Source organism: Tripterygium wilfordii, chromosome 8 (genome assembly GCF_013401445.1).
Source record: "Tripterygium wilfordii isolate XIE 37 chromosome 8, ASM1340144v1, whole genome shotgun sequence".
In the NCBI taxonomy this organism is placed as follows: domain Eukaryota; kingdom Viridiplantae; phylum Streptophyta; class Magnoliopsida; order Celastrales; family Celastraceae; genus Tripterygium; species Tripterygium wilfordii.
This window is the reverse complement of record NC_052239.1, coordinates 9,606,895-9,629,166: the sequence shown is the minus strand read 5'-3', so window position 1 is coordinate 9,629,166 and position 22,272 is coordinate 9,606,895. Positions and strand designations below refer to the sequence as shown.

General features: G+C 38.4%; 5 protein-coding genes across 7 annotated transcripts; 1 reads left to right on the top strand and 4 right to left on the bottom strand.

Annotated features, from left to right (window-relative positions):
- Positions 1-1,061: 1,061 nt before the first annotated feature.
- LOC120003494 (chaperone protein dnaJ C76, chloroplastic) lies at positions 1,062-4,326 on the bottom strand. The gene is made up of 9 exons (XM_038852500.1): positions 4,096-4,326; positions 3,649-3,777; positions 3,434-3,563; positions 3,138-3,258; positions 2,978-3,059; positions 2,584-2,637; positions 2,446-2,484; positions 1,790-1,889; positions 1,062-1,369 (listed from the first exon to the last, which is right to left on the bottom strand). Exons 1-9 carry the CDS (start codon positions 4,324-4,326, stop codon positions 1,242-1,244), a joined length of 1,014 nt encoding a protein of 337 aa, XP_038708428.1. The 3' UTR covers positions 1,062-1,241.
- A 655-nt stretch (positions 4,327-4,981) lies between these two features.
- LOC120003495 (60S ribosomal protein L11-like) lies at positions 4,982-7,596 on the bottom strand. The gene is made up of 5 exons (XM_038852501.1): positions 7,439-7,596; positions 7,228-7,335; positions 7,087-7,129; positions 6,293-6,488; positions 4,982-5,404 (listed from the first exon to the last, which is right to left on the bottom strand). The coding sequence occupies exons 1-5, from the start codon at positions 7,439-7,441 to the stop codon at positions 5,206-5,208; spliced, it is 549 nt and encodes a 182-aa protein (XP_038708429.1). The 5' UTR covers positions 7,442-7,596; the 3' UTR covers positions 4,982-5,205.
- A 426-nt stretch (positions 7,597-8,022) lies between these two features.
- Positions 8,023-13,452, bottom strand: LOC120003493 (shaggy-related protein kinase zeta-like). Of its 2 annotated transcripts, XR_005469358.1 has the most exons (13): positions 13,238-13,452; positions 11,819-11,911; positions 11,451-11,510; positions 11,097-11,369; positions 10,944-11,018; positions 10,807-10,863; positions 10,095-10,235; positions 9,931-9,981; positions 9,752-9,847; positions 9,470-9,553; positions 9,046-9,147; positions 8,659-8,855; positions 8,023-8,582 (listed from the first exon to the last, which is right to left on the bottom strand). XR_005469358.1 is itself a non-coding variant. In XM_038852499.1 (12 exons), the coding sequence occupies exons 1-12, from the start codon at positions 13,250-13,252 to the stop codon at positions 8,487-8,489; spliced, it is 1,143 nt and encodes a 380-aa protein (XP_038708427.1). In that variant the 5' UTR covers positions 13,253-13,451; the 3' UTR covers positions 8,023-8,486. The 2 variants fall into 2 exon arrangements, 1 of the variants encoding a protein (XP_038708427.1); XM_038852499.1 differs by lacking the exon at positions 8,659-8,855 and having other exon boundaries at positions 13,238-13,451.
- Positions 13,453-14,685: 1,233 nt separating this feature from the next.
- On the bottom strand, positions 14,686-17,703 carry LOC120003511 (probable serine/threonine-protein kinase PBL7). Its single transcript, XM_038852523.1, has 6 exons — positions 17,400-17,703; positions 16,638-16,900; positions 16,333-16,468; positions 15,916-16,174; positions 15,603-15,735; positions 14,686-15,302 (listed from the first exon to the last, which is right to left on the bottom strand). Exons 1-6 carry the CDS (start codon positions 17,557-17,559, stop codon positions 15,009-15,011), a joined length of 1,245 nt encoding a protein of 414 aa, XP_038708451.1. The 5' UTR covers positions 17,560-17,703; the 3' UTR covers positions 14,686-15,008.
- A 2,259-nt stretch (positions 17,704-19,962) lies between these two features.
- LOC120003483 (phospholipase A1-IIdelta) lies at positions 19,963-21,710 on the top strand. Of its 2 annotated transcripts, XM_038852486.1 has the most exons (3): positions 19,963-20,530; positions 20,613-20,663; positions 20,752-21,710. In XM_038852486.1, exons 1-3 carry the CDS (start codon positions 20,028-20,030, stop codon positions 21,491-21,493), a joined length of 1,296 nt encoding a protein of 431 aa, XP_038708414.1. In that variant the 5' UTR covers positions 19,963-20,027; the 3' UTR covers positions 21,494-21,710. The 2 variants fall into 2 exon arrangements, with proteins under 2 accessions (XP_038708414.1, XP_038708415.1); XM_038852487.1 differs by lacking the exon at positions 20,613-20,663 and having other exon boundaries at positions 19,967-20,530; positions 20,752-21,703.
- Positions 21,711-22,272: the final 562 nt, after the last annotated feature.

Here is a 22,272-nt window from a genome sequence, read left to right as displayed (position 1 = left end):
CACCTCTCAGGATATTGATCAAAATTTTAAATTGATTATGATGATAAATTTGATTTCAAAGTCTGACAAAATATATCAGTGAGCTTGATTAGTTAGTAGATTGTATGGAAACTTCACCTTAGTCTGTGTGTTTCATATAACCTTCCATTCTTCCACACCAGTTTCTGCATTTATGTGACTCAACAGGAAGAAAAGAAACCTTTACATTTAGGACAGATATTCGCATCCCACGTGTCTATGCTTGTGTTTGTGTGGAAAATATAACGTCAACCGACAACAACTTGATAATAAAGAATGATGAGAAATCTTAAGCATTTCAGACAGAGCAGACACAGAGAAAAGAAAAACAAATACTAGAAGAGGCTCCACCATGCAAATGAAGGTCCAAGGTGAATAACCAAACACTATATATAGTCTATATTTTCCATTACTGCAGATCCTGCCATGGTCAACCATTACAAAGCACCAGTTTTTCCTTCAGTTTGGTGACCTATGATAACATCTCCTCACCTAATCAGAACAAACCAATCAAATCTGCTACTTTCTTCTATTTTTCTGACGTAGATTGCGCTGAATGGACAGAAGTTCTTAAGAGATATATATATATATATAACCGCTTGGGTGATGACTCAATGGTAAATCTCTTTGCGGCCAAACGATATCGACTCAAAACTTCAAAAGGTTTTGAGTTCAATTCCCACTTGGAGCAAAACCCTTATGGTCACACACTAGGTTTTGACTCAATTTACCTTGCTACATATGAGAAACTTCCGTATGCACAGGCCTAACAGCCCGAGTTTAAACCTATATCAAATGTTAAAATGGCAACTTACATGATGTCGTTCTCTGTTAAAAAAAATTAGCTATATGTGCCAACAGAAAATAAGGGTAATACATCCATTGAAGGGATTGCAAAATGTAATAATCACATGAATGTTCAGATTGCATTCAACTAACATATCTTCGCATTATCACGTCTATTATTAATGACAAAACATGCCTAAAGGTGCTACGCCTATTCAAAAATAACAAATTAGCATTACTAATTCCAAGCAACAGAATAATGAGGTAGCATTTTTCCTATATATAATTTCATTCAATAAACCATATATACACAGTCAAACCCAGTACAATCCATATGAATGACATGACTAATTAATCTTAAATGTTCAATGACAACCCGTCGATATTTTACTTACAGTTGTGTTCGGAAAGGATAATGTACTGAAGTTGAATGGTCATCACTCCTTGTTGGACAATGCCTCTGGAAGCTTAAATGTGGGAGGCTTGTCAACACCCTTCCTCGAGTACTCCCTCCATCTTCGAGCAGCTGCAGCAGCTCTCCTTGCCCTCTCTTCAATTTCCTCCTCTGCAAAAACATGTACCAGCTTAGCTTACATCCTAGGCAAGAAGAGCTTGGACACTTAAACCAAAGTCTCGTACTCATGCATCAAATAATATGTAGAGCTCTAAATATCTGAGTGCACTATAGCAATTTCAATGGTAGGATGCAGCAGAAAATTTACGTTCTACAAACCTTCATAATGACTGATAACAAAGCTAGTAATCGAGTTGCTCAACTTTCTAGTCTATACAGAGCGGTAAGTTCAGTTGAACAGGTCAAAATTAGGGTTTCATCATTCCATGGCAATCGGCATAAATAGTTTTCCGTGTTGATTGTTGAGCATCACTCCTTTATATACGAGGTACTACCCACCATGCAAGCAAATACTTGGGCACTGGGATTAGGACCAAACGCTATTGATTTTCTCCACTAAATCCTTATTACCTGAATTTTGGTAGTCTCTGGGCTTGCCCCAAAGGTTATCCCAATATGATTCAGTTTTGCCAGAATATTTCTGTTTCATCATCCTCAGTTTAGCTTGTTCCTGTAATAAAAAGCATGGTCGTCACTAAATTTCAATCAAAGACGAGAAAAAAAAAGAGTTCAACCTAGAAAGAATTCGGCCTTGCTTTGTGTCTATATTTGTAGTAAGAATCACTCAGCATGGCTTTCAGTTGAAATGGATTGTGCTTGAGTTTTCCAAAAGCATGTGCATAGGAAGGATGGGTGGTAAAGGGAGCCATGGTTTAAGTCATTAAAAATAAATTTACATTCATCATAAAACATATTCGACTAACAACCTGTGTTCGGCTGTACGCAAACTGTTGAAGCATGTTACTTGTAAGTTATCATTAGTCATATATCTACCCAATATTTTTATAAACATCGTTAATAGTTTGTTAAATCACTTATGGTAATATTTATATTTGTATTAAAAGAAAATTTCTATCGAATTGTCAAATTGAACTTGTAGACAATGTCGCACACTCGCACATCAAGTTACAAGATTTGGATGCAACAACAGGTAAAATTAGTGAGACACAAACCATTAGCTTGAAAGTGTATGCAAAAGGTGTTAATCATGCTACAAAAATTCATACCAAAACTTTTGCTTGCCTCTTTTCCCATCGAGAACTTGCCTGCCACACAAAATAGTCTTGTATTCAACAGTTCCTAATCAGAAAAATAATCCTAGGAGATGATAATATGATCAACATGACTCAAAGTAATGATATTACCATTCTGAAAACATCGGCTCCTGCAGATCCCATTCCAGAGAGCATCAGTGCAACCTGATCATCACTCAGGCTCAATTACTTTTGAGATAATAAACGTAATTAAAACATAGCAATATATCATATCTGCATGCTTAGCACGCTTCTGACTGGCAAGTCTTTCTTCCTCTTTCTTTTGATTATTTTTTTGTTAGGATTCTGCACGCTCATCCGAGACCCAACTTGTTATATAATTCAAGTGCTGGGAGCAGTGACAAAAGTTCAACTATTCTACTCTTCTTCAACACTAAGGTGGCAGAAGAAAGGGTTATCAACCGTGTAATACCCCATAAGAATAAGATAGCAGAGAATCATAAATATAAAGTTAAAACTGAGAAAACATGATGCTGTGCCTTACATTTATTCTTTCTACCCTGCGCATTTCGTCTTCAAGCAAAGAGAGTTGTGCAGCCGATATCATATGGATACAATCAACTGGGCTGAATCACAGAAAATTTGGTTAATTTGGATTTTCAATCGATATATCCAAGCAACTTAGCTGCATGCCAAACACATACCAACTATCAACTGCTCGTTGAACTCGGTCAGGATTTCCACACTGGCTGTAAGCTCTAGCTCTTCCAAAGTCTTCCTCAATATTAAATACATCAGGGGCCACATTCGCGCAATTTTTGCAACCTGCGAAGAAATTATACTCCAGTTATTCTAACTATTCGTTCAATCATATAATTCTAGCCAATTGAAGCTGTTAATCCCAAGGGACTCCTCACATTTTTAACAAACACGTAAAATGTATCTGACACTTTGGCTGTGTAATCTTCCATAATCATGAACTTTAGAAACTAATTCGTACCTATGCAGCTAAACTCGTCCACAAACACATGATCCTTGGGGCTCGTGTCATTGAAGAAAGGATTGATTGCTGTCAAGGCATATCCATGAATTTCATCATAAACCATTCTCTGCACTGGGTCACTAAGAACCTGCACTGCAATAGTTAATTATTATGTATTCATATTAAAGCTTAAACTCACAGAATTCACCAAATAAACGCGAAACGGGACACACCTCATAGACATCGTTGATGAACATGCAGAAATTTGTGGTTTCTGGGTCGTCCCCACTCAAATCCGGATGGCAAGCCTTCATACAACTGTAATAGGCTTTCTTGATCTGCTCAGGTGTGGCGTCTGGAAGCTATGGACAAGGAACCAACGAAGAATTAGACGCGTGAAGCAGCTACAAGTCATCGGAATTAACATTATAGAAGTCGATTTACACATTGGATCGATAAACAAGTTCAGTAAGTGTTTGGTTGATAAGAAAATGAGCTAGAAATTACAGCTACCCGATAATTACAGCTAGAAATTTACTTTCCCTCAAAATCACTCGACACTAAGGGAAGAAAGCTCAAAAAATTTTATAGTTTTTTTAGTCCGACTCCCGCGATTTTCCCACATTTTCTCATCAGACAGACAACCCGCAAAACAAAGTTCAGAGCGAGAAAAGACTCACGAGGCCCAAAACGGAATAGTAGTCGTCGGCGATCGCACCAGTCGGAGAAGAATCCTCTGTTGCAACCTTTATTTTGCCACAACTACTTCTCTTACGACCACGACCCATCAAACTCCAATGGTCAATGGAAGTCTTCGGTAACATGCGCCATGACCCAGTGGAAGACAAACCCAATATCGGGTTCTGAAATTTGAGAGCATCTGTACACACAGGTGAGATTAACTGAGCCATTAACGCACCAAGCAGAGCAAGAACTCCGCTTTAGAGAAACAGCTGATATGTATAGAGAGGGAGTGGGATTTTTATTAGATTCCAAGTTCTATTTTTTAAATTTATTTGAGATAATTATAAAATTAAGAGGAGGGAGAAATTTATTATTTATGTGAATATGCTGACATGGCAAATCCAGAGCCATGGGCTTCTCTTGCTAGGTATCTAGACGAACCTAAGATGAATCTACTGTGGATTGGCACGTGTCAGCTTGTTCTTTTTTGTTGCTTGCACGTTTCATGCTACCGGCATTTTTTTGTCTTCCTGTTGCTCACTCGCCTGTTCTAGTGGAGTACTCGTGGTCTGAAATATTTGATACTACAAAATATAATTAGAAGTTACAAAATTAATTATTAGGTTCGAGCTATAATACACCCAACCCATTAATTAGAGTGGAGTGATAAGGATGATGTGTATCACAGAACCAGGGTTCGAATCATTCCTCCATTGAAATTAGGTACAGAGACATATGACTAGTGTAGCAAATTTTATTTCAATGAAACAGGAAACTAGCAACAATCTTTCGTTCAGTTTATTGAACAACTTTCATGCTGGTCGGCGCATTCGAATACAGATCCATAATCGCGAAACAAATGAGCAAAGTGCACCAAACAAGTCCAGGTTGATGAAAGAAACCTCAAATTGTTGAATACCACAGACCAACTTCATCAATTACGAAGAAACAGATATTGCTATCAGAAATTTGAAACAGGAAACAGATCTTACTCAACTCAAAATATCAGTCAGACGAAGGATTGCCAAAACTTTGGAATTGGGAATGAAAGATAAATGGACAACACAAACATACAAAAAAGAGGAGTTACTTCTTGCTTGGGGCTTCTAATTTGTGATTGCACTAGACTTGTTAAGGATGACACCTTCATATTTCACCTGAAACCATTTCATGGAGTCCTCCTTTGTCACCCGATGTTGAATCCCAACACGAGACTTGCACCTATGGCGACGGCCTACACGGTATCCTGGGCGTTCAAGAACTACGTAGAAGTCCATTCCATAAATTCCAGTAGAAGGATCGTATCTGAAAAACAATTAACAAGGATGAAGAAAAGATGATGCACTCAACACAGATGGAAAGCAAACACTTAAAAATGCTCCCTTGAGATGTTTTTTTTTTTTGAAAGAACAAAATTTTATTAACAGCACCAAGGGGGTGCAACCCACAAAGCAAACAGATCAATGATTAAGATTCGCAAAAATATTAGAACAAGAGCCACTCAGACAAAGCTTGAGTTCAGAAAGCCAGCCATCCAAAAAAACCCCAATCGAGCACTCTCTATCCTGAAATATCCTAGAATTGCGCTCTTTCCAGATTAACCAGCAAGTAATTTGAATAATTGAGAGCAAAAAATTGTGCTTAGCCTTGTTGGATGCGAGAAAGTGCCAAGCCTCAACCTCTAAGACCAGGTTGCCGCAAGGAACCCAATACACCCCCATCAAATGCCAAAGAGTGCCCCAGACTTGCGCTCCCTTGAGATGTTATACTAGTTGGGCACAAGAGAACTTGAGCACAGGCTCTTGTTAAACAAAATCAATTCACACAATTAGTTGCAAACAGTAGAACATGCAGGTCAAAAAGAGGTCAAAGGAAAAGATTCTGGCAACATGGAGTTAAAATAATAAAATAGAACATGTTCTAAGAAACAGAAGTTGTCGTCGCACATCAAAGTTACATATCACATTTTAATCCAAAATAGAATGAAAACCCAATAATTCTTATAAGCATTATTATCTCCAGTTATTTAGTTAACGGATAGAAACTTGTTATGTAATCCGCATTAGCAACAAAGACTTGCACCAAAAAAAACTAGAAAACTAAGCTGAAGTATAAATGATAAGGATTCATCAACATTGACACAAATTAAACCAACAAAAAATATAGATACGGATTCAAGACACAAAAGCTTACTTGATTCCAAGATCAATGTGCTCCTGAATACCAAAGCCAAAACAGCCAGTATCACTAAAGTTTCTACGCAGCAACTCGTATTCCTTAACCTTCAACCCGCTCTCCAGCAGTTGCATTGCCTTTTCACCCCTCACAGTAACATAGCAAGCAATTTTCTCATTACGCCTGATCCCAAAGGAGCGGACAGTGTACCTTGCTGTAAGAAAAAATACCAAACAAAAGATTATGCTAGGAAGGATTCAAGGATTGTAATGAATGAACAATATCTATTCCTAGCATCATATTCCAATGGAAGACCTTAAATTTTATTATAAGTCGAGGCCCGTCTTACAGAAACAAGCCAAATTCTACACTCAACCATTCACAAAACAACCTGAGGCAGAAGGCCTCACAGTCCCATTTCCCTTGTCTTAAAAGCAGATTCGACGATAATTTCAAAATATTGAAACTACGAAGAAATTTGATTACAATCCTATCAGACTTCGAAGGAAAGTCTCTTCCCTACTATTCTATAGGTAATTCATAATCTGGGTAACTCTATTTTACTTTCACAACTGACCACAATGCCACCATTTTATGCTTCAAAAAACCGTAAACTCAAACGCTTTACATAAAGAATCACTGCTGCTTAGTAATTATCACCTGTATCCAATATAATGAAGTAACGAACACAGATCTATATTTACATCTCACTTGCACCCACTATAGATCCTACATTATTTTCAACAAAAAAACACAGATCAAAGGACCCAAATAAATTAGTCTAACAAAATTTAAATACAAAAAACACTTACCCTTGGAGAAGACCGGTGACTGGCCACTGAGTTGTTCTAGCACCTGCATGTAGAGAGCGATACTCAAACACAATAACCTAATTTTTTTTTTTCCAAATGGGATATGGGGGAGATTGCTAGTGATGGTACGGGTTAAAATACCTTGGCTGCTCTGGTGAGGCGATCTCCGCTTTCACCGACTGAGATATTCAGGACCAACTTTTGGACCCTGATCTCCCTCATTGGGTTCGAAAGCTTCTTCTCCGATGCCTGGTGCCAATGTGCCATTTGCATTACAAAAAAGAGTTAGTTGAATACACAAATACAGAATGCGAAAGAAGAATAAAATGAATAGAGAGATCCATAGAGAGACCATGGGAATTAATGCTGATTGAAGAGCTGCTAAGCTGCTGGGGCCGCTTGGGAGTGAAAAATGGAAGACGAAGTTTGATCAAGACCCAATTACTATGTTACGAAACTAGGGTTTTTGAAACTCTGGTTTTTCGCCGAAATGACGGTATTGTCCTTTAAATTGCTTGTGCTTTTTTAACGATCATCCGAAACGGCCCACCTACCACATTAGGAACCATGGCCCAACTCATGACTTGGAAGGGCCACAAGGACCCAGCCCAATGGGCTTGATCTTCGAAGTTCCAAACACCATAATGTCCTGCAAGACTCGTTTTAGTGGTATGATCTTGTCATTAAGTTCTCCCATGATTTTTTTTTTAGTACATGAAAAGGGAATGGAGAGGCTCAAACTCAATATCCTATTAGATACCATACACATTAATACCATTTGAGCTACTTCTTGTTATCAAGTTTCCCATAACTAATAATCCACCAGTTGCCCTTGTTTTACTGGCTTCTACTAGCTATAACTATAATCACCAAAGCCTTAGCCCTGAACAGAATACTCGATAATGTAAGCGTGCACAAGCAAATACAAGACATTCTACTAGCCAGTTCTCAGACTGCGTTTTCTAAATATCTTCTTGTAAAATACTCCTTAAAAGAAAAGGAATTGAATCAACCTAGTGCAATGGTGAAGGGAAATATTTCAGTAAACCATAAATCGTGAAATATGGTTGTCCACAACATGAGAATTGAGAAACAACAGAGAATACAACATCTTAGGAAAGAGCAAGCCAAACTATGACTGAGCCCTCGAACTCCAGCAGGGATTTTTTTTGACCCCCTAAATAGCTAGCTTTTATGGACACTTTTCGATCAAAACAATGTACAAAGCCACGGTAGATGATCACCAATTTCCAAGCCAAAAAGCTGGTATGTGTATATATATCTTCACAGGGCGAGAGAATCCACTGATAACGCATTGATTATATTGACCACACCAAGGTAATCCCTTGTTTCATAAACATCCACTCCTAGAATTGATTCCTTATTTCATGCCTCCCCTTTTACGTCCGTCCTGGATGTGGTAAGCTAAGACCAGCCTGTCGCCTCACATGCTCAGGTATGAGCCTGTTAATCAGTTCAGGAGAGGCTCCTGCCAACTGTCATTATGTTGGAAAAACAAGTTAAGAGAGAGTAAGCATGACAAAAATCAAAATATTTTCATGCAACACTTACACGACAATCCTTCAACTGCCCTACGGTTGACCCCATGGTTGAAATACAATTTCATGAATCAGCTATCATCTGAATGTCTATCATTGCCAGTGTCTGGTTGTTTGAGACTTAGTTATGATGTGTGCATAGAGTGTGAAAGTATTTATTGTTTTTTATGAGAAAATACCAAATGGTAAATTCATAGGCACACCATAAGGCTGCAATCCAACCCAAGGCAAAATGAGCTTCCTCTTAACAAAAAAAAAAATACAATATGATTTATAATATAACCCTAAACTCTAAACCCATGCTAAGGTCCAATAACTTGGACCTTTCCAAGATCCAAATGTTACATTACAGCTGTGGTAGTGTGGCATAATATTTTAAGAACTCAAATGAAAGACTTACTTCCTGTTTGAAGTTGAAAAGTGGGGGTAAAGGGCGACCATTAGGAAGGCGGGCATTGGGCTCACGGAGCTCATCAAAGAAAGGATGTGCACATGCTTCAAGCTGCAAGAATTAATAGAGGTGTCAGTGCTCAAATCAGCTACGTTAATATAACTAACTGACTTTAATATTACGGCACTCCAAATGGCAATAACAAAAGGGAAAACTGCATCCAACCACAGTAGAAGAAGGCAATTGCAGCAGCCACACCAAATAAAAATGAAAGGAAAAGAAATTCATTAAGCACTAAGAAGGTGTATCAGAGAAAAGCTGCATTAGACAATTATATTAGGAAGAAAATGAAATGATATGCTCCTCCTTTTGTTTTTTTATTTATTTATGTTATGACTTTATATTGAGACCGCAGTGATGAAAGTTCACTCACCGCAGTGCAGCGAAGACTTGGGGAATATTGGAGAAGCCTAGAAGCGAGGTCAATTGCTTCAGGAGGCATTCGCTTGTGGAAAACCTGAAACAAAATTGCTCACTGTTTAGGAAAGAGAGGTATGTGTTTACAAAACTATTTATACTGTGAACATCAAGTTTGTCAAAAACACGATTTTGGGGAAAAGCAAATAAATCATAACAATGTCATGTCAACAAACACTAATTCTTTAATGATTTATATTAAATTAAAGGTATCAACTTTTCTGAGTTAAGGTTATACTTTGTGCCAAGGATGAGCTTTCATCTGAGGGAACCTGAAGTCTGTATAATTAGGATTCATGCAGCGAATTTCTTCTCGAGTGGGAGTACCCAGAATCTACAGGAAAGAAGCTAAGACATGATCACATGACTGCCAGAGTATTATGAATTAGCCACATCACATTGATAATGAGGCTCTACCTTGACGATCTCTACAAGTTGACCCACTGCATTTTCTCCTGGAAACAAGGGCTATGATAAAATTTGAAACCATGAGAACTTAGTATGACATCATATGAAAAATTCTTATACCACACTTAAAGATATTTTCCAACAAAATTATAAACATTACCAGTGTCACTAACCTGGCCTAGAAGAAGCTCAGCAAGGACACAACCAGCTGACCAAATATCAATTGACGTTGTATACTCTGTTGCACCAAATATGAGTTCTGGAGCTCGGTAATAACGAGAGCATATATATGAGATGTTTGCTTCTCCCTTGACCTAATAGGAGGAAGAGAGACGAAAATAGTAAAAAACCAAAAATGTACGAAGAGAATTATCAGAACAGGCAACTCAATGAAGGAAAATGTCAATGACTGAAAATAATAAATCAGCAGGGAAAAGTTAGCCATAATAAGATAACTTCAACTGTATGTTCGTGTAATAACATTGTCAATAGGAAGTCTTTAAAGTGCAATGAAATAAAAGGAAAAGTGTCAGTAAATTCATAAGATCGTGGAATATCTGCTCGGCGCCTCCAAAAAATGTTTCTCCTTCCCACCCCACTCTTTCATTAGTATCTTTGTTGTTCATTAAAAGGGAAAAATATGAGTCAAATGAATCAGTTGAGGATGACAAAAGTATCCAAATCGGATATCAAAGGTTTGATGCAAACCTAAGAAGAGATAAACCTGTCATTTATCCGGATGAAAAAAGAAATGCATGGCTTAAATGAATTTACAGCTTTAACTCAAACATTCCATGCTAGGATGTAGCATCATCATTAATTCATTATAATGGCGATACATATTAAAATAAGTGTAAAGGAAAAGTAGCAAGGGGATCCACTTACCAATACTTTCGCACTTCCAAAGTCACATAGCTTAACCTGGTGCGTGAGAGGATCAACCTACACAGATAAAAAAAAATAGGATAATTTCAGACCAAAAGTCCACTAATTAATGAAAAAACAAACAGAGAATAACATACCAACAAATTTTGAGGCTTAACATCTCTATGGCAAACCCCAGGAACAGAATGAATATATGCCAGTCCTCTGAAGATCTGAAATAAATTATGCATTTATTACCACATTGATGAAAGAGATTCAAAGATAGAGGACACCCATTAAAAAAAACATACCTGATATGTATAAAGTTTTACATAGATAAGTGGCATCCTCTGGTTCATACTGCAGTAATGCTTTACAGCACGATAAATGGTCTCAGGGACATATTCCATAACCAAATTGAGAAAAAGTTCATCATTACTCGTTGTAGAAAAGAAACAGTGCTTCAGGGAAACAATATTCGAGTGATTCATCAAGCGCATCAACTCTAGTTCACGATTTTTATACCGCCGGTCCTGTAAGACCTTCTTAATAGCCACTGTCTCTCCAGTTTCCAGGCATTTTGCCTGAAAAGGTAGGATATCAACAACTTGACAGGGTGCAAGAATGATAGGAATTTTTTTTGTATCATGACATATAATATTTACCTGGAAAACAATTCCGAATGATCCAGTACCTACAAGACACTCTGCCATATAACTGATGGTCTGCAGACAGCAGAAAAGAAAACACTTCAACATTCAAGGTGAGAAGAATTGAGAAAGAATATGGTATGCACAACAGCAGTTCCATATGATGTTGTGATGGCTAGAGAAAGGTACATAGATTTTAACACCTCAAAAACCAAAGAGTTTACAAGTTAACTACTCTTTTTTAAAAAAAAAAATACCCCCTGGAAAACTAATCCTTGAAATAATAGAACGACCATAGCTAATCTACCATAGAAATGAACAAGATTAAATCATGCGCTGTATGTCTCCAACAGCACAAAAAAAAAGTAATGCTAAGTCCTAACCTGCTTAGGTTCCCCATTTTTGCCTCCAATGGTGGTGGATATTATGTGACCAGTAACAGCATCATTCTCCTGGATAACAGCAGATGACATTTCCTGCGTTTCATTGGAAACCAAAAAAAATTAATGCAGGATGAGCAGCTACGAATAACTAGATATGGAACTTGCTCTAATTGATAAGTGGTGTGTTGAACAGCAGTTGAGGAAAGAGCAAGTTCGTGATCTCTCATTTCTAGAGAGGCAATGAGAGATAATTCCACCAGAAGTAAGTGCAAAATCATGCATTAAAAGAAAACTTCTGAGACACCTGAAGTAATGAAGCCAATCCTAGCATCTAATTAAATCTAACCAACATCATTAAGTTTCTGACTGAGCTTTACTGTTTTGTCATCCAGTCACCAAGAACATACAATTCATGTTTCAACATGTCTAAGTTACAGATATCGGTACCGGGTACTCTCTAATTCAGAAGCAACAAGGCAACCTGTGATACCAAACACAAGTGGAGGATGACCATACAAACAAACACAAATGAAACTAGCAATTAAGTCCTTACTTGGAAAAGGATTCAAGGAACAAGTAGGGAAGGCAAATAAGTAACCCTGTTTAGAATGAGCAACCACAGGACAGCAAGAGATAACCTAGAGAGGTAGCAAGTATACGAAAAGCAAATCTATGATGACCATGGATTGCAAGAAAGCATCCCATGCCATAAAAAGCTTGCATCCCAAAGAAGAGCCAATTCCCTAATAGAATCAAAGAACATTCCTTATCTGAAGCAAACTACAGCAGATTCAACAACAATCCACCTAAAGAAACAAGAAAAGCAACCTAAAGTTGACTAACATTACAGCACTTTGGACCAAAAAATTCCTAAGAGACATATTAGTAACAATCTTTCAAAACCTTGAAATATTGAGCACCAAAGAGAGTATGACAGGAAATAGTTCGTGCAAAACAAAATATCTAACTCAAAAGAGATCGGAGAGGACAGCTAACAAACCTGAGAAAACCAAGGAATGGAACAAAACTGAGAGAATCGTTAAACTGAACAAAAGATTATTCTTCTCTGTTTGGAAACTAGAGAAAAATAAGTGGAAGAAATGAAATAGCTGACCCCCAACTCTCAACCGAACCATAAAAAACAATTAGGATGACTATTACTAATTTTCTACAATACAAAAAAAAAACAAAACGAAAACGAAAATTCTCCCCGATCGGATAATTTCACCAACTGACGGCAAAAACAGATAGATCGCGTGAAGCGAAAGCACAAACAACGGAATCAAACTAGAATACTAGATCAACCAAGATCCATGCCGATGCGTCAATACAACTACATATACACATAGACACAGAGAACAACATATAACAAAAGAGAAGTGTGAGCGTCTGTGTGTAGAAAAAGAGTAGAAACTGAACCTTATCAGAGTCCATAATCGGAGCGCCGAGGCAGGTGGTTGTGGCGGTGGCTCAGGAAGAGTGGGACATAGTGTGGGCTTCAGTATTATTGTGGTGGTGGTGGTGGTGGTTGATGATGGTTTGGTCAGACCCCGCACTCCATGTGCTCTACAGCTTTCACCTTTGCTTTCTCTCTCTCTGATTATTTTTCCTTTATTTTCTTCTCTCCTTTCCTCTCTATTGTAACGTTGTCTCTAATTAGTAGAGTAATTTAGTAGATGGATTAGTGGGACCCATAAAAGAAGACCACGCGCAATCAAGTGGACGTCAAACTTCACCCTCCAATCACATCACCATTCTCTCCCCCCCTTCCAACTTCCAAGTCTTCGCTCTGTTCATAATCAATTATATAATGTGATCTAGTTCCACACCTTTCTTGGACAATTTGTCATCAACTTTTTTTTCTTCTTCTTCCGAGCTTGCATGATACGTGGTGGAAAGGGCAAAAACAGGACGAAGACAAGAGCCAACATTCCTATTCCTCCGGCTCCATACAAACATTATGCTTCAAACTCCATCTGCCTCTGCTTGCGAGGATCGATCAACAACCAATTGGCATATGCCAACCGCACTCGGCCATGCCTGATGGCTTTTCAATGAACCAACATCTTTCCCGATTGTGAATGGATCATACCCAACAATGCCGCGGCCAAGTCTCCGATGAAAATATCTCCAAATCTATTGAACTAAAACAACCCTCTTGTTGAGGAACGCGCACCACCCTGCATTTTCTACAAAGAGAATTGATAGAGTTGCAGCAGCCTCCTCCAATACATCGCTTATTGCATTTCATTTTAGTTTCGGAATGGGAAATCCCAGCTCCTCCATTTTCTTCCTTTACTTTCTGAGCACATTATATTTAGATATAGTTTTCCAACGGTACAGCCGACAATAGACCATACACATCTATATTCTAAATGTAGAAAATATAACTTGGAACAACTCTATTATTATTATCAAGCAAACGTAAGGGTTTAGGGTAGATATCGTCAACAGGATTTGAATACTTAACCCGTATTTTTGCTGACTTGAACAGATATCAAAAAAAATTCAACCAGAAACCCCCATGTCGTATTGGCATCTTTTCAGCCGAGGCACTTGCTGAAGCTTTTCTTTTATTAACCGTTCGCTAAAACACCAAGTCGAAGAGAAGAAAAAGAAAAGGTAGGTAATGTAAGCTTTAACTAGTATAGCTCAGGAAGGGTTTTTCTTCCAAATCCAATTGGTCACATGCTAATCATCCTCATCTAATCCCAGATGAAGTTCGTGCTCAAAGCTCAAGCTAACACACTTTTAGCTCGGGATATGAAAGCCCATCAACCGATGGACGAACACAGTGGTTATCAGAATCAAATTTGAAGAAAAATACAGAGAGACCAGGTTTCAACATCACAAATTAAATAACATCAAGGAGCAAGTAGTTCATCTATTTTCAAACTCAACTAGAAGGATTCTTCTAATCATTCAAGCTAATTTTTCATTTCTCGGTACAGTTTAGAAAATTGACCATGAATAGCTTCTAGAATATGGCCCTTTGATGTTTGGGGCAGTCAGACTACAGCACTAAGTTCTTTAATGAACATATACTTAAGACAGAATTACAGCTTCAAACAGCTGCCATGATACCACAATCAGCTAGTTTACTTTTTTACAGAGCAGATGAACAGAGTACAGGTGCTCTAAACACCTAAGTACATAAAAATTTGCAAGCTGAGGCATCAAATGCATATAGTTAAACTGGACTCAAGTTAGACGCACTTGCTTTACCAGAGTCCAGTGACATGGGAGATCTAGCTGCATGGAAGCTAGAGCAGCTTCCTGCCTTTGAGGTTGACCTGTAATTTCTCACCAGCGGGACCAGTGACTGCACAACATCTGCCATCAGAGGCCTATAGTCTGCCTCCTGTTGTACACACATTGCAGCAATAGCTGCCACCTGAATCACCTCCTTCATTGAGTATTGTCCCTCCAATGACGGATCCATGATCTGCACAACTTTCTCTCTATCCGTTAAGTGGGGCAGTGCCTGTTGAATAGACAGTGAAATCTAATAAGAGCAATTTGAGTGGAAAGCATGACCAGCCAGAGATACGCATGTGTGTCTATATATATATATATATATATATATATATATATATATGTATATGTATATTTATATTCCAACTGAGACCGCAATCATCAATAAGGAACTAAGAGTTCCACCAAAATTATGAAGTATCGTTTCATTGCCAGGAGGGGATAGTTTTGCTTTCGCAAAAGGGACAAGGAATTTGGACGATAGTCTGCTACAGTGGATGTAACTGAACAGAAAACATCAAACACCCACCCAAGATACAAGAACACCTTCACCATGAGGTTTCTTCATATCAACTGGAACTCTTCCTGTGAGCAACTCTAAAAGCACAACCCCATAGCTGTACACATCTGATTTTGTTGTTAGATGCCCAGTTAAAGCATACCTGGTGTGCAGTAAAAAAAATGAATCACTCTTCATTCGTTAATCGTTATCACCATTTAAAAAGCACTATATGGCATATATATACACTTAATGCACAAAACACAATATTTGCTTCAAATGTCAAAAAGTAAAATAAATATTAAGGTTTTAAATATAAATGGAGCACAGCGTTAGTTCATACTCAGGAGCAACATATCCCTGAGTGCCCAACACTCGAGTTGAAACGTGTCCACCAGCCTTTTCTGATCCAAGCTTGGCCAGTCCAAAATCAGAGATTTTGGCATGGAAGTCTTTGTCCAAGAGGATGTTGCTGCTTTTAAAATCTCTATGAATTACTGGGGGGTTAACATGTTCATGGAGATATTCCAAACCCTTTGCAGCTTCAAGAGCTATTCGCAACCTTGTTTCCCAGTTGAGTTTTGAAGTGAGCGAATTGGAACCTGCATATTTACAATCAAGATGAAACTCAGCTATCCAGCACAAATTGTCGTGTAGAACATGATTTATTAAAGTATTCAGCTCTCAGAATGTATAACTTAATTTATTAAAGTATTCATCAAAGGAATAAGAAACGAGAAGCGCATTGTGAACAACATACCGCTTAGAGGATATAAATGTTCTTGCAAACCACCATTTGTCATGAACTGATACACCAGCAATTTACGATTACTGTCTGAACAATACCCAAGCAACGCCAACAAATACGGGGAACGCAACCAACATAACAGTTCCACCTACAAAGACATATACTGATCACCAAAATTTTCAAAAAAAAAAACTACAAAGTACAAAGCAAGAGCAGTAATGAATAAAATGACCGAGGAACTAAACCACGTGATTTAATTTTACATGCAATGAAATATAGCCCAAAACAAAATCTAAAATCAGATGGTGAGATTAGACCTCCATTTTGAATTCCTCTTCTCCTTGCTTCCCAGCTTGATCCAAGAACTTGATTGCAACTTTCCTCCCATCACTTAGCACTCCTCGGTAGACTAACCCAAACGCACCGTTCCCAACCACATTCGACTTGGTAAAACCACCAGTGGCTGAGTGTAGCTGCTTGAAAGTGAACACCTGAAGCCCCTTCTCTTTATCAACTTGCATGTTAGCAAATCCACCTTTGTCTTCGTGATTTACCCCACGTTTGTCCTCGTGATTTATCCCTTCAAGCACAGTTGAATCATGAAGAATATGTCATTTAGTGTTCCACCAGATTCTGAAAACCTACCACCCAAACTTTCCCAGCAACCAAACACTTCTTAGACCGTCTGAGTGATAGCATAATAACTACAGTGGTCCCAATTTTAAGGCAACACCGACAATTAATCGCAGAATAATAAAAAAAGGTTATACATTCCATTCCTTCCTGTTCTCGGAGAAGAGGCCTAGTAGCGCAGACTCTCATAATGCTAAGTAAAAAACGAACTTTTAACTAAAAAAATTAATTGAAACTTCAGAGATAAACCTTTACTCCAGGTTTCAAGACCAGAGAAAAGAAAACACTTTCAAGATCCAGATAGAGACAAAAAATTACAAAAAAAAAAAAGAAAAAAGTTACGAAAATGTAAACGCGACCTTTTGTTACAGTCTCTCAGCAACCAAACAGGGGATTCAAAAGGCAATGCGCATTAATTGCAGTAATGAAGTATGAAAGTAACTCACTCTTCTGGCTCTTTAAGCGCTTGGCGACCTTGTTGCGAATGTAGCAGTAGTAACTAAATGCGACCAGCAAAGAAACCACCGCCAGTGAAGCGAGCACCACAATGGCCACCAGTGCAGTGCGCTCTTTCCTTCTGTACTCATCGTCGCTCACTGTTTCCATTTTCAGGAGAAAAGGACTACAAATACCCCTAACCCTAGAGAGCTGTAGCCTAAGAGGAAGCACCGCCGACGACGGAGAGAGAAAGAGAGGTCCAAAGCTTTGGAGTTCGAGATCTTTTTCTCTCTCTAAAAACAAGTATCGGTCTTGTTTTGTTGGCGCGGTGAATAGTTGAAGTGGCAGAGCATTTTTATTTTTTGCAATTCAGCCCCTATAAATAGGGGAAACAAGTTTTTGTCTATCTACCTCTTGCTAAATTCACCAGTTCAAAATGTGCAGTGCAGTGCAGTTGCATATTATTCTTGTTAATGTTTAGAATTCAGCACCATAAATCTCTTTTTCTTTTTGTTTTAACCAAGGAAGACACAATTTTCCTTTGAATATCCGATATAAATCTAAACTAAAACTGTCAAGCTCGCAATGATATTGCTTTCATGAAAATCGAACTTAGAATTTCCTCATATATATATTATTTGGCCCAACTAAGATTCATCATTAGGTGATAACCCAAGTGATTTCCTTCCCTCTTTCTGTACTATTAGATATATCCATTTCAATAAATTTTGCACTAATATAATAATTGTTTGATTAAATTGTATTAATTGTGGAATTAAAAAAGGATGGAGTTCAGATTTCTGTCTAATTTAAAAAGCATAGAAGGAAGGTTTGAACTTTGAAGGTTGAAATTAGCACTTACGTCATAGTTTCTAATACATACAAAAAGAAGAGAGGAAGAAGAAGAGACCCATTATATATGCAAAAATCAAATTCCTCTTGAAGCTAAAAACAAAACGTGATATGGGCCATCAGTGGCATTAATATGGCCCAGGAATATTGTTGGGGGTACAAAAACGAAGAAAATAAAACACGAGAGACTAGAATGAAAAAACCCGTGAAGAGCTGGGCCATTGTCAGTTTTTGATTGGACACAACGACACTTCTTCTCCACTTGCCTCCTGGCTCCTGCTCCACATAGTAAAACTCTCTTAATAATTGTCGGTGTCTAGGGCCCATGATATTTATTGTTCTTCCTGGTTGGACTAAGTCACCCAGATGAGTGGGCAGGGGGAACTGAGTCTCCATGAGGTCAATTCACCAGATCTGGAAATAGGATATTGGGAAGGTCAAGAGTTGATGTCTCAGTTATCCCAAACAATTGAGTTGGACGCACATGATTCAAGTGAATTTATAGGCTCTATACATCACACATGATACACATGAAATTCAGCTTGGATGTTCGTCAAACTGATCAATTGATATAACTGGAATACCATCTACTGTGATCCCTATGAAAAACCACCAGAGTTGCCCATTTTTCCTAACAGAAGAGAAGGATTCTTGAGGCCATTAACAACAACCAAGGAATCTTCTTTCAACAATCAGTTGTTGGTATGGTAGGCGTTTGAAATCGCAGACTTTGATCCTCAAAATCATTGCTTGAGCTTCTCTCATAGTTGGCATCAGATGAGGGCAATGGACTGAACCTCTGCAACACCACCATCTCTTCACTACTAATCTCAATTCAACTTTTTCCCTAACTACTTTCACGAGGCTTTTTTTTTTCTCCAGCCCAATGGGCCTTTAAGCTGGACAAATGGGCTGCATGCAACCTGTTTACACTTACTATTACTCTCATAGGTCCAAGAACATACCACGTTGTGGCCTCATAGGAAGCTTTAGGCTTTAAGATCAACTTTAAAATATGATACTGTCTCTTTTCATATGGTGAAAGAGTGGCTCCTTATTTCATTTTCCATTTTCTAGTATGAAACAATTAAGATATATTATGTCCCTTGTTTTGGAGAATGGTTAGACAATGAGAGTTGTTGGATAATGTTGGACTTTAGCATGATTTTGAACGGTTGAGAAATTACTTGAGTGATAGTCTAATGGTACATCTCTTTAAGGTCAAATCGTATAGATTCGAAATGTTTTGAGTTCGATTTTCACTACGAATAATACCATTATGGCACGCATTTGATTTTGACATATGAAACTTCTGTGTGAGCAGGCCGAATTTAGGCACATAACGAATATCCAAAGAAAAAAAATTGTACAACATTGTTCTCGATTAGAAAAAAAAAATAGTTTTAACATGAGAAACTTCTGTACTCTATAGTCAAATTTAAACATATATCAAATATCTAAATAGTAAATTTATATAATGTCGTTATCAAGTTAAAAAAAGTCTTCCATTATGATAATGATGTCCATATATTTATATATAAAAAATGTTTCAAGTGTTGAAAAAGAATTCAATTTTGATGGCCCAAAAGAAAACCCATCAGATCTCATGAGAGAATGAAAATCCTTTGAGATCATTAATACATTTTTTTTTTATTTTTTATCATTAATACTTGGTGTATGTATGTGTATAAATAACATTGGTGGGTCACACCATTATCATCATCATCCTATTTTTATCCATAAAAGCACCCACACTTCCTCTTCAACCTTCCTCATCTGCAACAATGGAGACAACCCAGACAGAGCCAACGTGGCCACAACTCCTAGGCAGCAACAACTGGGAGAACCTCCTCGACCCTCTCCACCTCAACCTCCGCAAACTCATCCTAACATGCGGCGACTTCTGTCAGGCAACCTACGACGCATTCAACAACGACCAGAACTCCAACTACTGTGGAACCAGCCGGTACGGCAAGAACAAGTTTTTTCAGAAAGTCATGCTCGAAAACGCCTCGAAATACAAAGTGACGTCGTTTCTTTACGCCACTGCTCGTGTCGGTCTCCCCGAAGCCTTCATTCTTCACTCTCTGTCACGCGACCAATGGGACCGTGAGTCGAATTGGATCGGCTACATCGCTGTCACCTCTGATGAGACCAGTCAAGCACTCGGTCGCCGTGAAATCTATGTGGCTTGGCGAGGCACGACGAGGAGCTATGAGTGGGTTAATGTGTTCGAAGCCAAAATGCAGTCTGCGAAGCCATTGTTAAGTACTGCAGGCAAGGAAAGGTAAATTGTCATTAAATTACCATTTTTACACCCAGAAGCATATATTAGTGTGATTGTAATATCTGGTTGAAGATATATACAGGAATCGCTCTGAACCGAGGACGTGTTGTTTGGTTAAGACTCTGATACCATGGTGAAATGCAGAATTTATATAAATATTGAATCTTTCATCTCGTATCTATTACCCAACAACTGTTAACTACTTTTTCCTGCGTAAACAGCATTCCCGACGAGGGCACGAACAGCAGCAGTGACAGTGACGACGATGGAATAACCCCTAAAGTAATGCAGGGTTGGCTCACAATTTACATTTCAGAAGATCCAAAATCACCTTACACGAAACTAAGTGCGAGGACCCAATTCGTAAACAAAATAAAACAGTTAAAGGAGCAATACCAAGGCGAGAATATCAGTATCACCATCACCGGACACAGTCTTGGAGCAAGTTTAGCAATCGTAAGTGCTTTTGATTTGGTTGAAAATGGCGTCACAGATATTCCTGTCTCTGCTATCGTGTTTGGTTCTCCACAAGTTGGAAACAGAGCATTCAAAGACAGATTCGAGACCTACCAAAACCTCAAAATCCTCCACATCAGGAACAAAATCGATATAATCACGCTCTACCCAGGATTATTGTTGGGGTACGTGGATATTGGGACTGATATTGTTATTGATACAAGGAAGTCACCGAATTTGAAGGACTCGAAGAACCCAGGTGACTGGCATAATCTGCAGGCGATGTTACATGTGGTGGCTGGGTGGAATGGAGAAGAAAATGAATTTGAGTTGAGAGTGAAGAGGAGTCTTGCTTTGGTCAATAAATCTTGTGAGTTTTTGAAGGATGAGAACAGAGTGCCTGGTTCCTGGTGGGTGGAGAAGAATAAAGGAATGGTGAGAGGTGAAGACGGAGAGTGGTCTTTGGGTCCAGAAGATGAGGAAGACCTACCTGTCCCTGAATTTTGAGTAGAGGTTCTCAATATATATAGCTGTATATATGTGTCGGTGTGTTCCCATTCTCTGTTCTTCATTGTGTTGGTTCCTTTTACTACTGTAGATCCTTAATACTGAACTACGATTGTTGATGTGTGATCCTACTCTGCAATTACAGCTTGTAGATATAATTGTATCGTCACTTTGCATGACAATAATAAATGTCGTTTTCTTGCATTGTTATCCATAATTGCATAGAAACTGCACGAAAATGCTAAGAATCTCAGTGTTCTTTGTTCAAACAATCTAAATGTTGAGATGGACGCACATGATCCATGTGAAATCATGAATCTCAAATGCCTTAAATGATTTATATGAAATCATATGCGTCTACCTAAGACAAAAAACACTGAACTCATGACATGAATTGAAATCTGAGTCATCAGCTATTTGAATTTGAGAGGCAAGGAAAACCCGCCGATGGCATCGCTAAACCAGCCTGTTGTACATCAAGTGCCTGTTTATTCATTGAAGTTCTCAGGAATCACTGATCACAACATCAATAGAAAGCCAGTGTTTTAAATACCGGTTATGCTGGATACCGGCGAGGCCGGTTTTCTTTGCATGCCGCCTATTTGACCCGATTAGTCAAAACCGGTCAAATACTGTAAAAACCGGCGGTACACCGGCAACTATACCGGATGAAGGACCTCTCGCCGGTTTGATTCCGGCACCGGTATTTAAAACACTGTGGAAAGCTATATAATGACAGAAAAATGCAAGTGCGTGACGCTAGCTTATGCACCTGTCTA